General features: G+C 40.7%; 1 protein-coding gene across 8 annotated transcripts in view; it reads left to right on the plus strand.

The window, feature by feature from the left end:
• HIVEP1 (HIVEP zinc finger 1) overlaps window positions 1-10743 on the plus strand; it is a 163055-nt gene extending 152312 nt beyond the window's left edge. For all 8 annotated transcript variants that reach the window (XM_061592031.1, XM_061592024.1, XM_061592071.1 and 5 more), the window contains exons 8-9: window positions 5484-5995; window positions 9011-10743. In XM_061592031.1, coding sequence (XP_061448015.1) covers window positions 5484-5995; window positions 9011-10192 — 1694 coding nt within the window. In that variant the 3' untranslated portion in view covers window positions 10193-10743. The remainder of the gene's footprint in view (window positions 1-5483; window positions 5996-9010) is intronic.
• Window positions 10744-14506: the final 3763 nt, after the last annotated feature.

Raw genomic sequence — 14506 nt, forward strand, 5'->3', positions numbered from 1 at the left:
TTACCAAAACGGGTCTCTAGAATAGATATGGCTGTAAAGTGATCCATTCCATGAATCTGAAAGGCCTAGTTTGAAAACTTAATGTGATCCATGGAAAAATCATCCCATGACAGATGTTTCTACTATTGGTTATGAAGAAATGTCAACTTTTTTATTTCATTTATTATTAAATGTATAACCCACCCTTCCTCCAAAAGGAGCCCAGGGCAGCAACAGTCAATTAAATTTGGTGTTACACCACCTCTAGCAACTCCCATAAAAGTGTCCAAAATTGGTGACATTATTACTGGTGGTAATCTTATTGCTGCTGTGCTAAACAGTTCCTCTGACTCGTTCTTCTGGAAATCATTGTCACCACTTACTTATAAATAAATCTGTTATACTAAACATTAAAAAAAAGCCCAGGTTCTTATCCATAAGCTCATGGTCTAAATCAGCCGTCCATAGCCTGGAACCCTCCAAAATGTTCTTGGACTACAGTTCTCACCATCCTTGACCAGTGGCCATGGTAGCTGGTGCTAATGGGAGTTGGTTGAGAAAAACTGGTCCAATATTTTATATAATTGACTACTGACATGGGGGGGGGAGAGAGAGAGAGAATATACAGTGATGATTCTTGACTTGTCACTTGTATTTGGCTGGGTAAATGGAGTGTAAGCATGGGTTTGTTAATTTCTACTATTTCATTACCTGAACCTTCTTTTTATTTTTTTCCATTGTACTTTTCCTGTTTTGCAGTGGCCCTGTTTTTACCAAAACAGAATGAAATAATTTTCAGTAGCTGCACATTTGTTTTTCAGTATTCCATAAGTAATTTTGTGTTTTAATGGCTATGTAAAATGAAGGTAATTGCATTTTTAAAGTTTCATTTCCACTACAGTGGCATTGTAAAATAAATAATATGCCACAATTTATTGAGATATGCAAATAGGCTTATAAAGAATAAAGTTTAGCAAGCTCCATCACAATGGTTGGAAAATACTACACACACACATACGTATATACACTGCACTGTACCATTTGCTTTATCCATTTGTATACCATATCTTGAACACAAATGCATTTGTCAGTCTCTGCCAACTCTTAACAAAAGTGGTTAATGTTTTGTTGATAGTGTTAAAAGAGTGCTTTTAGCTCTGTTCTAAGGGATATTTTGACAGTGAGAAGAGGAGAAAAGGCTTAGAATTCTTCCAGCGTCATTATTAGCAGCTTATTACAGACATTAGTAGAAACACCTGCAGCAAGACAAGAGCTTCACATCTTACTGCTTCTCAATAGTAGTGCATTTAAAGGATTACTTTTGTTTTATTTATTTATTATTTAATTTATATCCCACCCTTCCTCCCAGCAGGAGCCCAGGGCGGCAAGCAAGTTTTCCAAATTCTCATGACTGATATAAATAGTAATATGTAAAGGTCATTTCAGATGATTCAGAATTTGGTTTATAGACAATAAATAGTTTCTAAGTTGTGCAGGATCCATACGTCTTTCCCCACAGCTTGATCATCTGTTATAATTTAATTTTTCTCTTAGCGCATTCAAACTGCAGTATTTTATCATTGCTTCTTGTTTTTCCCCTAGCTACCATGCGTCTTGTGATAGTGGATTGTTGCTGTATTTATGCATTGATGGTCTATTGAATACAGTCCATGGTGTAATGTAGATGACAAGCAATTTAGATGGAATATGTTACATCTTGTAATTTCCAACACCTGGAGAAAATCAACTTAAAAATAACCTAAAGCCCTTCCCCCAGTTGAATACCCATATTTATGGCCTCTAGCAAATCTCCACACAGCCATGAAGCTCACTGGGTGACCTTGGGCCAGTCACTGCCTCTTAGCCTCAGAGGGAGGCAATGGTAAACCCTCTCTGAAGACCGCTTCCCATGAAAACCCTATTCATAGGGTTGCCGTAAGTCAGGATCGGCTTGAAAGCAGTCCATTTCTGTTTCAGATGTCACTAGAATAGATTTATGAGTGTTTCCTGAATACCTGTGAAAAGGGATCTGTAAGAACTTACACCTTGAATTAAGGTATTTAGGGTTCTGTTTCTCTTGATAAAGAGAGGTTTTAATTTAAAGAGCTATAAGGGAGAAAAGTAATCATTGAAAAGTATGCTTAATTCTCTTCCCACTTGAAATCTATAAGGCTTTAAAAGTGTTTAACCATAGCACCACAAGTATTGGCCTTTTGGCAAGAAAGCACAAATTAATGACTCTGCTATGTAATCAAAGTTTTCAGTTTACTTTCCTTAATAATTTTTCTGTTAACAACAGTAGATTGTAAGAGGTTCCTTACATTTCAGATACTTGAGCAAATGAAGATACAAATACAGACACAAAAACATGGGTTATGAAGCTGGCCTGTTTAACTATCTAAAGTTTGTTTTAAACCATGATCTCTCATTCATACATAATGACAAGCCATGATTTGTTCAAAGTGAAACTAAATGCTACAGAAGCCCTTCTTCCAACCACACAAGAGGAAGAGGTGATGTGTGCAAAAATCATCTTCACAAATACATGCGTGTATATCTAGTAGGGGTGTGCACCTGCCACAAAGTTTAGTTCAGACCCCTATTTGGTGTTTCAGGAAACAGACCATCTTGGCCCAAGGCACTCTGGGATTGTCCAGTTCAGCCTGGAGTCTGAGTCTGCCTTGAGGAGGAACAAGGTTTTGTTCTGTAAAAATGGCTATAGCTGTTCTCCTTTTGACAGAATGAGATCTGCAGGCACAGTAACCTGAGTTGATAAGACCTGTAAAGGCTGCCCTTCTGGAAGACTCACTGCAGCTATTATGAAATTCAGCAGGTTTTATCCCCTCAAAAGGGGAGGCAGTGCCCCAGTATTTAGGTCTATGGATGTGAGGACTGACTGGGAATTGGGGGCACACTTTTAACCCTGCCCCTCACCTGGCATCTGCTTCATGGTCAAATTGTGTGGCTGCATGTGGCTGTCTGCAAGGAAACCTCAAACCATGAGCTCCTGCTTTCATTTAGTGGCTCTGCACATGGAGCCCCTGCAGGCAAGCAGAATATTGTGGGCTGAGGTTTTCCTTACAGCAGAGAGTCATGGACAGCAACCATGTGGTTCTTCTAGGAAGCAGATGTGACACGGGGGGCTAAAGGTGTGTCCTCAATCACCGTGCCAATGCCTGACATATAAATAGAGCTGTAGTGAATCTGCAAGCTGTTGTTGGATTATAGTGGTCTTCAGCTGGTCCAGACCCAAGACCCATATCTGATTCCCAACCTCCAACATGAGTCCCACTTTCACATTTGATATTTAATAGTGTTAATAATGAACATTATTAATCTTAAAACGGCAATTGACAGAGCAATGTCCATTGGGTTGTATTCAACTAAGTTACTCAGAGCAGACCCACTGAAATTAATGAACCTAAGTTAATCATGTCTATTAACTTCAGTGGGTCCACTCTGAATAGGACTAGCATTGAATGCCACCCATAGTGTTACCTTAGCATTGCTACTAAATGAAATTCAGTGATTTTTACACTTAGCCAGAAGACTCAGAAGTCTTTTGAGGTAATTTCAGTGGGACACCTGGGCATGTTTGTTCTTTTTGTCCTCTGTCACCTCTCTTCCCTTTGCTTTTCTCTCTTCTCACTTGCTGCCTTTTCTTTGCCTCTTTCTTGCTTTCTCAGTACTTTCTCTGTTGCCACGCTGTCCCTTGTCTCACCTTCTTTCAATTCTCTATCACAAACTGCCTTTTGCCTTTTCTTCTCTGCTGACATCTTCCATCTTTTCTTTACCTTCACACATTTCAATCTTTTCTTCCTCTCACATTCCTCTACTTTCATTCACCTGCCGTTGTTACCTTTCCTGTAGACGTTCAGAGCCATTCCATTGCACTTCCATGTTCAGACCAGAAACAGCTACGGTTCCCTCTCCACTTTCCTCCATGCACTAAAATCTACCGTCCCTCCCTCCAGCTCAGCACAGCTTTCTTCCCTTGTAGCTTCAGTATATGAGCTGAAGAGCAAAGTGCTGTTTTGTGGCTGGCTGAAGTGGGCATGTGGCCTCAATAGATATTCTGTAATGGGAGGAGGCAATATGTGGAGCAGGGAGGAGGGAAATGGCAGCGGGGCCACTTGAGGCATTAGGAATGTGACGACTGTACAGGGAGACCCATAAATGGATCCCCCTCTTTTATCCTGATCCAGCCCTATTTCAGATTGCAGAGAGTGGGATGAGAATGATGTGGCATCCCTGCTTCCTCCATCTCTCACTTCCTCTAGCTACCAGACTCCTGCTGTCACTGCCTGGGCCCCCAGCTCGGCAACCGAGCTATCCCACTGCAGCTGACACTTCAGCATTCTCGTCTATTCTGCATTCTATTCTATCCATACGTCTATTCTGATGTATAGCATAACATCTATTCTGAGAGAAGTCTAGAAAGCCAAGGAAATAGACTAGAAAGTGTACAGAGTGCCCGTGCTCCATATAGAGCTTCCTCACTAGACGCATAGCTATAAGAAGGTGGAGCATATGGTTGGCCAGATACAGATATCTTACCAAAAAAAGGCTTGTGCCTTTCTCCTGCCCCATTACAGCATTAATGGAAATTGATAAAATGAGTGTCTCATCAGAATAATGCATCCTAGCCCAGACACCGTATGTAGTGCTCCTTTGGTTTGATCAGCCTGAGCTGGAGTCCCAACATAGAGGCAGCAGCTTTGTGGCAACCCACCTGGATTGGCCTTGCAACTCATCTGTGGGTTCTGACCCACTGGTTGAAGAGCCGTGGATTAAAACATGCAGAAATTGCATTATCCTGCTATCATTATCCAGTCATTCCTGGAATACTCTATTCTGGTCAGAGGAGGAGTGTCACATGTTTGAATTCTTCCCCCACTCCCCCATGTTAAAAAAGAATCTATATATAGCCATTACATCACAAAAAGTTAAACTATAACCCTTCTCTGACATGCTAGCTTTCCACATGTGGGGAGCTGATGTTTACAAGCATTTGAATATGCAGTCCCCAACCAAATATATGATGGAATTAGTTTGTTTTCCGTTGCTCCAGAGAATTAGGTAGTGAACCAAGAAGTTCCCATTACAGTAAAAGGAATTTTGACTAAACATTAGGAAGACCTTCTTAATGGTAATGAGCTGTTCAACAGTGGAACAGACAGAGGCTTTTAAGCAGAGGGTGGAAAGCCACATAATAAAGATGTGATAGCAGCAGATTTCTTTCATCAGCTGGGGGTTGATGACCTTTTGAGTTCCTTCCAACTCTATGATTCTAAGTACCAGTAAGAAGCAAATATTTGAAAGGGAAAATTAAATGTGATGTAGCAAGAGATGCACAGTAATCTCTCATGTATTCCTTGTGTGCTATAAAATGAAAAAATACTACTTGCCTCTAATCTGTTCTAAAAAAGTAATAAAGGCAGCAAAGTTACATAAAATCCTGTCTAAACGCTGTAATATTTGCATTTTATTTTGCCCTCTCCTAGGTGAAAAGCAGCAGCTGGGTTATGATCGGTCTGGATTTGATGCAGAGGATTCAGAGGGGCCAGATGAGGATGACAATGATAATGAAGACGATGACGAAGACAGCCAAGCTGAATCAGTTATATCTGCCACTCCCTCAGTTTCAGCCAGTCCGCAACATCATCCATCTAGAAACATTTCTCAGGAGATCTCAAGTGCTGATGAAGAAATCAGAATTGCAGATTGTTTTGGTGGGGTTCACACAGACTCTATGGATGGGCTGCCAAAAGCACTTCTCACAAAGATGACGGTACTTAGTACGGTGCAGTCAGACTGCAGGAGCTCAGGGCCACTAGTTGCAGCTGTTCTGAGAGAAGCAAATGAAGGAAATGGACAAGACAGAGCTACAAGCACAGATCCTACCATCTCCTCTGAGACTATTCCCAGGTCTCCATGCCATCAGATGTATGTAGACTGCCCAGAAGAAGCATTCAGAAGTTCTACTGCTCCTGTTATTACTACAGCAACTTCAAAGGTGAGTGGATAATTCAGTTCAGGTGTGTTAGGTATATATGGTCTACACACCAATTGCACAAAATCTAGAATTAACTAAAAACATAAGAGCCCTGTTGCATCAGGCCAAAGACCCATCTCGCCCAGCATTCTTTTCTCACAGTGGCCAACCAGAGGCCTATAGGAAACTCGCAAGCAGGATAGGAGCACAATAGTGCTTTCCTCACTTGAGATCCCCAGCAACTGGTATTTAGAGGCATACTGCGTCTGACAGTGGATGCTAAACATAGTCATCATGGCTAGTAGCCACTGATAGAATGTAACCAGTGATAGAATAACATATTGTTATTGTGGCAGTTCCAGCTGAGATGTCCAATGCAACATCGAACCCAGTATTTTGGGACCAATTCCAGTTAAGGCAGCCTGATGATGTGGACTAGATGCTTGCAGTCATGTGCCCGACCACCTGCTCATTAGTTCCTTGTCCATCCTGGCTTATTAAAGCTAGCCAGAGTGGGGTGACTGAATGGGTCACTGGTGTGGTAAACACATCTTTGCGTGATGATGCGATGCCCACTGCCCTTAAAGAGGCGGTGGTGCATCCACTTCTTTAAAAGCCCACACTAGTCCAATTGTAGACCAGAAGCTCACACCCCTTTCTTGGCAAAGGTGGCAGAGAAGGTGGTTGTAGAGCAGCTGCAGGTATTCCTGCATGAGACTGATTATCTAGATCCATCACAATCTGGATTCAAACATGGTTTCAGAACAGTATCAGCCTTGGTTGCCCTGATGGATGACGTTTATCATGAGAGACAGGGGAAGTGGAACCCTGCTACTTCTGCTTGATCTCTCAGCGGCATTTGATACCTTTGACCATGGTATCCTCCTGGACCGACTCAGTGGGATGGGTATTGGAGGCACTGTATTACAGTGGTTCCTCTCTTACCTTCAGGGCTGTGTCCAGAGATTAGCACTGGGTGAGCGTTCCTTGGTCCCCTGGCACTTGTGCTATGTGGTTCCGCAGTGCTATTTAACATCTATATGAAGCCGTTGGGAGCGGTCCTTAGGAGTTTTGGAGCAAGGTGTCAGCAGTGTGCTAATGGCGAAGCTCTCTTTCTCCATAACATCTGGATCCGTTGAGGTTCTGAATGCTCTGGATCGGTGTATGCTATAGTGGACTGGATGAGGGTCAATAAACTGTGCTTGAATCCTGGGAAGATGGAGGCTCTTTGGGTAGCAGTTCTCATGTATGGGAGGTACGTAAGTTACCTGTTCAGGATGGGATCGCGCTCTCTCTGAAGGAGCAAGTCCGTAGCTTAGGGATACTCCTGGATTCATCTTTGTCACTAGAGGCCCAGGTATCATCTGTGGCTAGGAGTGCTTTTACCAGCTTTGTCTGATTCATCAGCTATGGCCATTCCTGGACTGGGATAGCCTGACCTCTGTAATCCATGCGTTGGTAACCTCAAGGCTGGATTACTGCACTGCACTGTATGCGGGACTGCCCTTGGTCCTGGTTCAGAAGCTTCAGCTGGTACAAATGCATTAGCCAGACTGCTGATGGGGGCACATGACCAACAACATGTGACACCATTTTTAAAACATCTGCACTGGCTGTCCATCCACTACCAAGCCAGGTTCAAGGTTCTTGTATTAATTTACACAGCCGTTAACAACTTAGGTCCAGGGTATCTTAGAGAACAACTGAACCCTTACATCCCAGCTCGATCACTGGGATCATCTGTAGGAGCAGCTTTGGTCATTCCCTGAGTTGGCAAGGCTCATTTAGCATCAATACAAAATTGAGCCTTCAGTGTCATCGGCCCAGTTCTCCGGAGTGCTCTGCCAACAGAGATTCAGCAGGCACCTTTTGTTCTCACTTTTAAACACCTGCTGAAATCTTTCTGTTTCACCAGGCTTTTGCAGGCAATTAAGAAGATGCCATTTTACAATAGTTGTTCCCTGTTTTTACTGTATTTTTAATGGTTTTTACTGTATAGGTTTTTTAAAACTTGTAACTGCTTTGATGTTTTTAAATGAAATAGCAGTATACAAATATATTTATAAATAATAAATACATGCATGCTTCAAACAGAACAGCTACATCCTCCACCCCATCGCATAATTCATTGTTGGGAGGCAAATAATAGTGCATTCTTGGCTGTTAAGCACATTGACATAGAAGGATTTCAGTGAAACTTCCAGTACTTGAAAATGAGTTGTACTAGAATTTAATGATTATTTCAGTGCATTAGCCATGGTCCATTGACACAGTGAAATTAATGGGATTTATTCTTTAGTTACTTTTCCAATGAATATGCGATGGCATATAACTTCTTATTGTAGAAATGTATATAGCCATGTGCAGTACACACACACACACACACACACACAAACACCACAATCTAGCCAGTCTTGCCCCATGCAAGGAGGATTTTCTTATTGCTAGCAATAGAAGGAGAAAGAGTTTGACTTTTGTCATAGCTAGCAATGCAAAATACTACAAGAGTGTGCAAAACTATACCATCTGGAAGTACTTTTAACACTACTATTTATCCACATGATCTATATGACTCATTAGAGGTTATATGCACTGAAATAGCACATCCTGGTTGATGTCTTGTAACTTGTTCAACAGTATTAGAATATTAACAAACTATCTGTTTAGAGAAGACTGTTTTGAGCTGTGTTGGGATGCAGAAAGGGAGAGGATTTTTTGGTCTTGTGTTTAACATGAAACAAAGGCATCTCTACTTCTTATTCCAATAAAGAAAGTAATCTGGGCTGGTAGGATCATGGAATGCTTCAAAATGTTCAAAGCAGAAGAGCCACAATGGAACTAAAACACAGGACCCTCAACACAATTAGTAAAAAAAAATCAACACACAGTCCTAGGAGGGAAGTGTTTTTCTAGCAGATGCCCAACTCGCTTTGGGTTGGCTCCTCTCAGATTTTAAGAAACATTACTTTCGTGAATGTTGAACTGGCTCTTATCTTATTGATGGTTTGTTTTTTTCTCTTTCTTTTTTAATGCTAGAGCACAACTTCTACAAGACTTCCTTCTCCACCCGTTGACCAGAGTACACAAACTACAATGGTGGTTCCTTCACTGGCCTCACCTTTTCCAGAAATGCAAAAGCATGAGGAACATCAGCAACAGCTCATGAAATCAGCCACTTCTCAGACTCACCTGTTCAGCCACCTCCCTTTGCATTCACAGCAACAAACCAAGACCCCATATGGGATGATTCCGGTGGGGGGAATCCATGTGGTACCTGCTGGCTTGGCCACGTACTCTACTTTTCTGCCCATTCAGGCTGGGCCAGTACAACTCACTATTCCTGCTGTTAGTGTGATCCACAGAACTACAAATGCACTTGGCGATCCAGCCTGTGCAGTGTCAGACACTGCAAATCATCTCAGTGTTGCTGAAGTGAACAGTGTTGTCCCTTGTATCCCAATAGGCCAGATCAATGTACCAGGTATCCAGAGCCTGAGTGCACCAACCCTGCAGCCCCTTCCATCCCTGAGCATGGAGACGGTGAACATCTTAGGTCTGACAAACACCCACATCACTCCGCAAATACATCCTTCAGGATTAACTCTAAATGCCGTAGGGCTACAAGTGTTGACTACAAACCCTTCCCCTCAGAGCAAATCTAGCCCTCAGACGCACATTCCAGGTCTGCAAATATTAAACATAGCACTGCCAACTTTAATCCCTTCAGTCAGCCCTGGGACTGCAGATGGGCACAGCATTCCTGAAACACCAGCTTCCAGCAACAAGGCCTGCAAAATCCATCCAGATCAGGATCCTCTGAGTGTTGCTGATGATGATTCTGCTCTGACCACCAGTGCTAAATCCTCTCAGGTGATACCTGCCGACCAGCAGTACAGCAGTGAAAATCTGTTGGAGTCTGATCCTTCACGCAAGTACCGATGGCACAATAGCCTGAGTAAGCTGGACACTGAAAAGCCTGACTCAAAGAGTCATACAAAACCAAAGTGCAATAGCAATTCTGTTCAGGTTGAACAGGCTTCTGCATCAGAGCCTCCTATGAAGGTGAATTCTGACGTTGTATCCAATTGCCCCACACATCGGACTGTCTCTCTAGATAGACAAGAATATCGGCGAAAAGGGTTGCCCGAGAGGCAGAATACTGTGGAGTTTAGCGATGGCAGCAGTGATGATGAAGACAGACTTGTAATAGAAACCTAGGGTTTTTTAGTTTTACATTGGGTTGTGTGTGTGTGCGTGTGTGCGTTTGTTCTTGTTTTTTTAAAGACTTACAGGTTTCCTTGCAAACCTCCCTTTTACTTAAAAAGCACATTTTTTTCTGACACAAACTCATTACTAATCTTTGTGCAATCATGAACTTTTGACCAATAATTGTTGTTTTTTGTCAGCTCCAGCCATTTTTTTTGTACATGTTGTATAGACAATTGTGCCTTTTTTTGGAATTTTATGTTTAGAAAACTGTACAGATTGTCAAAATTATATATATATTATATGTATATTAAAACCAAGTAGTTACTTGTGTTTCATAAGTAAAACAAAAATTTAAAATCTTATGTCGAATGAAATAAATGATTAAATTATGTTGCACTGTTTAATGTAAATTTTTATGGCTGTGGGGCAAAGTTTGTGTGTACAGGTTGAGTATGTACAACTCCATATTTATTGTATCCATATTCATCTTGGGGGGGAAAGGGTCTGTCCATCTTTCTTGTGTATGACTTTAGCTTTACACTTAAAACAAAATCCCGTATCTGTGTTATTGAATTATTTCAGTAAAAATTTTGTTTACTGACTTTATCACTGCTCAAGTTGTGCCTTCTTCATATAAAGTGAGTCAACAAGAAATAATAACTTCCCACTTAGCCGCCCCTCATTAGTTTCTTAAAAAGCTTTAGAAAACTGATGAATTATTTACTAACAGTCGTTCAAAGGGAACTTCCAGTAGTGAATTTTTATTCTTCTTTCCATAGAGGATTTTTAAAAAATATTCACAAAGGTCCTTTTCTTGTAAGGGACACAGACCTCTTAACTTTCTTATGAAAGATTTCTGTTACTACTATAAATAGCATTAAAGCTATTTTTAATTGAAGCCTAGTCACAAGAAAGTGTATTTACACTTGTGACTGTAACAAAAACTTCAGTTCATGTTATTTTTTTTTATTTTTGCTGTCAAACAGAAGCATAAAGCCATGTTTTATTAAATTAGAATATGGTTGAGAAAGAAAATAATAGCTACTTTGTGTCTCACTTTTTTCATTCATAAGAGAAAGTGAAAACCATGTTATAGCAGCCATTTTTTCTCCATTTGCTAATTATCTCAAGCTCTCTATAGCCTCCCCAAAACATTACACATTATTTTAGACTGGAAGGATATATTTACCCTTTTAATAGCTGTATTTCATTCACTGATGCAAGTCAGTAGGAAACATGTTCTCCCACCCACTTTTTAATCCCAGAAGGACCAGACAGGTTGTTGAGTCATCACATAGCAGATTTGTAGACTGAGGAAAAAGTCTAGCTGCATAATTTACTGCATAATCAAAGTGAATTGCTAGAGGTTGGAGCCATGGGTTCTTAATGCCTAAAATAGGCCAGACTGGAGTTTGGGGAGGAGGATAAAGGGAAAAATTGTCACTCATGCCTATTCTTTGCTTATCTTAGAAGGTCCAGTTAGAACCTCCTACTTTTGGAAAATAAAGTTGCAATTTCATACAGAACAACAACAGCAACACTTTTTGCCAGAAATATGCCACAGTTCAGGCTGCAAGATACAGGCTAATTACATTCATACAAGACAGTGAGAGTTGTGCAAGCATTTAGCACTGGAAATTCTGGATTTTGAGTAGAAACAAGCAAAATGCTATAAAGTATTTTATTAAAGTGATACTGGATTGCTAAGCAGTTAACATCTTCGAGTAGAAAACTCAACAGCCTAATCCACAACTTTAGAATACCCTGGTGCCAACAAGAGTCAAAGATGTTGAGAGTAGGTTGCTTGAACATTGTGTGAGGAAACTGCCTGTCATGAGAGTGTTGAACAGACATGTGAATCCTTTTTTCATCTTGCCACTGGTGCAGGGCTTCTTAGCTGTGGGACAGAGACCAGGAAAGGGGTGTGTGTGTCGATACAGACAAATGACAGTGGTGAGAGGGACATTCCATGCCTTAAGAAAGACAGCATGAAAGCATTACTGTGACTCTGTGCTACTATTTGTTTATTACAATATTTTATAGCCTCTTCCTCCTTAATGCTGTCATAGCAGTGTAAAGTACACTTAAAATGATAAAATAGCAATCATCGATAACAATCGGCCAACCATCTAGGAGGGGTCAAAAAGACTGATTAAAAAGTAAAGTTTCAATATAAGTCATAAAGGAGCCATGCAGATCTCCCATGGGAAGGAGTTCCAGAGGGGGTGGCCACCACAGAAAAGGCTCCACATACTACCTTATGAATTCCTGAAGTGAGAAGGGTCTCTGTGGGAGATTTCAGTTAGTAGGCAGGTATACGCGGAGGAAGATGGTCCTTCAGGCAACCTTCAAGCTGTGTAGGGCTTTATAGGTCAAACCAGCACAAATAGGAAGCTAGTGCAGTTGGTGTATAAGGAGGGGGGTTGCATGAGCCTATATCCTGTCCTTGTAAGAAGCCTGGCACTGCATTCTGAACCAACTGATGTTTCCAAACAGCACATTATAATAAGATGAGAGGTGGCTCAGGCATGGATCCCAATAGCCAGATCAGAAAGGGACATCGTTGGTGCAGCAGTCTTAATTGTGCAAAGGCATGCCTGGATGCATCTGAGGCCTTAAAATCTATAGATCTATGGCCATGTCCAAGAGCATCAGAATCTGTAATCATGAGTTTTCAGAGGGAATGAACCCCTTCCAACACTAGTTGAACATTCACTTCCTACTGATCAGAAGAACCTCTTGCCTGGATTTGCTTTCAGTTTGTTAACCTCATCCAGTCTTTATTCCCTAGCTTAATTGTATTTCTGTTTAGTCTACAGCTCCAGTAGTAATATGCATGACTTTTAGTGCTTAAAATATATTTCTTCTTGCATGTGAAAATAGTATAGGCAACCTTCACCTGCAAAATCAAAGAAAGGGAGGAGGAAGGTGTGTGAAGGAATTTGATAATTGTTTGCATTTTAATGAGAAACTACCTAATTCACACTTCTTGAACCAATATACAAACTGAATATAGCTGTCACTTTAAATTCACACTTTTCCAAATTTTGCAATGTTTTCCATCCAAACGAATACAAAAATGCATGCGCTAGAGGAAAGTGCATACATTTGTAAAAATAACACATAAACACATTATATTAGGGGAAATTGGTTGCAAACATGGGTATATTAGTCAAAACTGCACTACAGAAATGTGTTTATTAGATAAAATTTGCCACTAAAATGCTGACACATTTTCATTAGAATTTTTTTAAAAAATATCACAAGTTGCTGTGAAAATGTGGAGAACTAAATTTAAGACTGGGAAACAAAGAACAGAATAACTGAAACTGACAGATTCATCCATCCCTGCCTGTGTAGGATTTGATTTTTAAAATCTGGTGTAACTGCCTTTTATCTGGATGCTCTGAACTATTACCAGGTGTTTGACTAAACAGAAATACTAATTTTGTAGGATTACGCTAATGTGGGTCTATCTAGGGGCAGACAGGTTTAAATAGCAAGGGATGGTGAATAACTATGGTTCGGCTTAGTGTATGGCAACTATTATTCACACTGAGATTCCCTCTGAAGCAAAAATTAAAAAAAAGACACTACATTCCTGAAGTTCACTCAGGGAAGGAAAAGCCTGTCTTGAGATGAGTTCATTAACCAAGCATGCTTGATCGTGTAATCCAAGGTTTGTTTTGGCCAAGAAGGACAAATGTTAAGGCTTCTTTAATCCACCGCAGCCACTGCAACCACTCAGATAAAAGTAACGTTAGTTTTATGAAGTCACTTGCATCACAGGAAGGTGCTGGTTTGTCATAACATTAAGGCTGACTTTCTTCATATATAGTGGTTATTTTTTATTTTTTAGAAAATAGCAATCAAGGTTGTATAAGAAATGTTTGGTATACAATTGCAACTGAGCCCACTGATATCCCTGCTGATTTTTGTAAAGATCTTAAGATTTAGTATTGAATATATTAGCAGCTGCAAGGCTGAGCATTGAAACAGCTCTGTCAACATGGGAATGATTATAGATAGTGGGAGGGTTTAAACATAATGTGAAACCATAGTTCAGATCCTTGGGCAACCAAGATAATTCAGAGGGCTGGAGCAATTACCCACTGAGGTAAGTATGCAACCTTTGGGGTTATTCTGTTTAGAAAAAATGTAAGAGGAGACATTATAAAGGTGTATAAGATTATGCATGGTATAGAGAAAGTGGATATAGGGTTTCTCTCATAATACTCAAATAATCCAATGGGGGGGGAGGAGATTCATTTGCACATCCCTCATTCCATGTACAAAACCCAACTCTGCATTTACTTCAGAGTC

Source organism: Rhineura floridana, chromosome 1, assembly GCF_030035675.1.
Source record: "Rhineura floridana isolate rRhiFlo1 chromosome 1, rRhiFlo1.hap2, whole genome shotgun sequence".
Taxonomy (NCBI): Eukaryota; Metazoa; Chordata; class Lepidosauria; order Squamata; family Rhineuridae; genus Rhineura; species Rhineura floridana.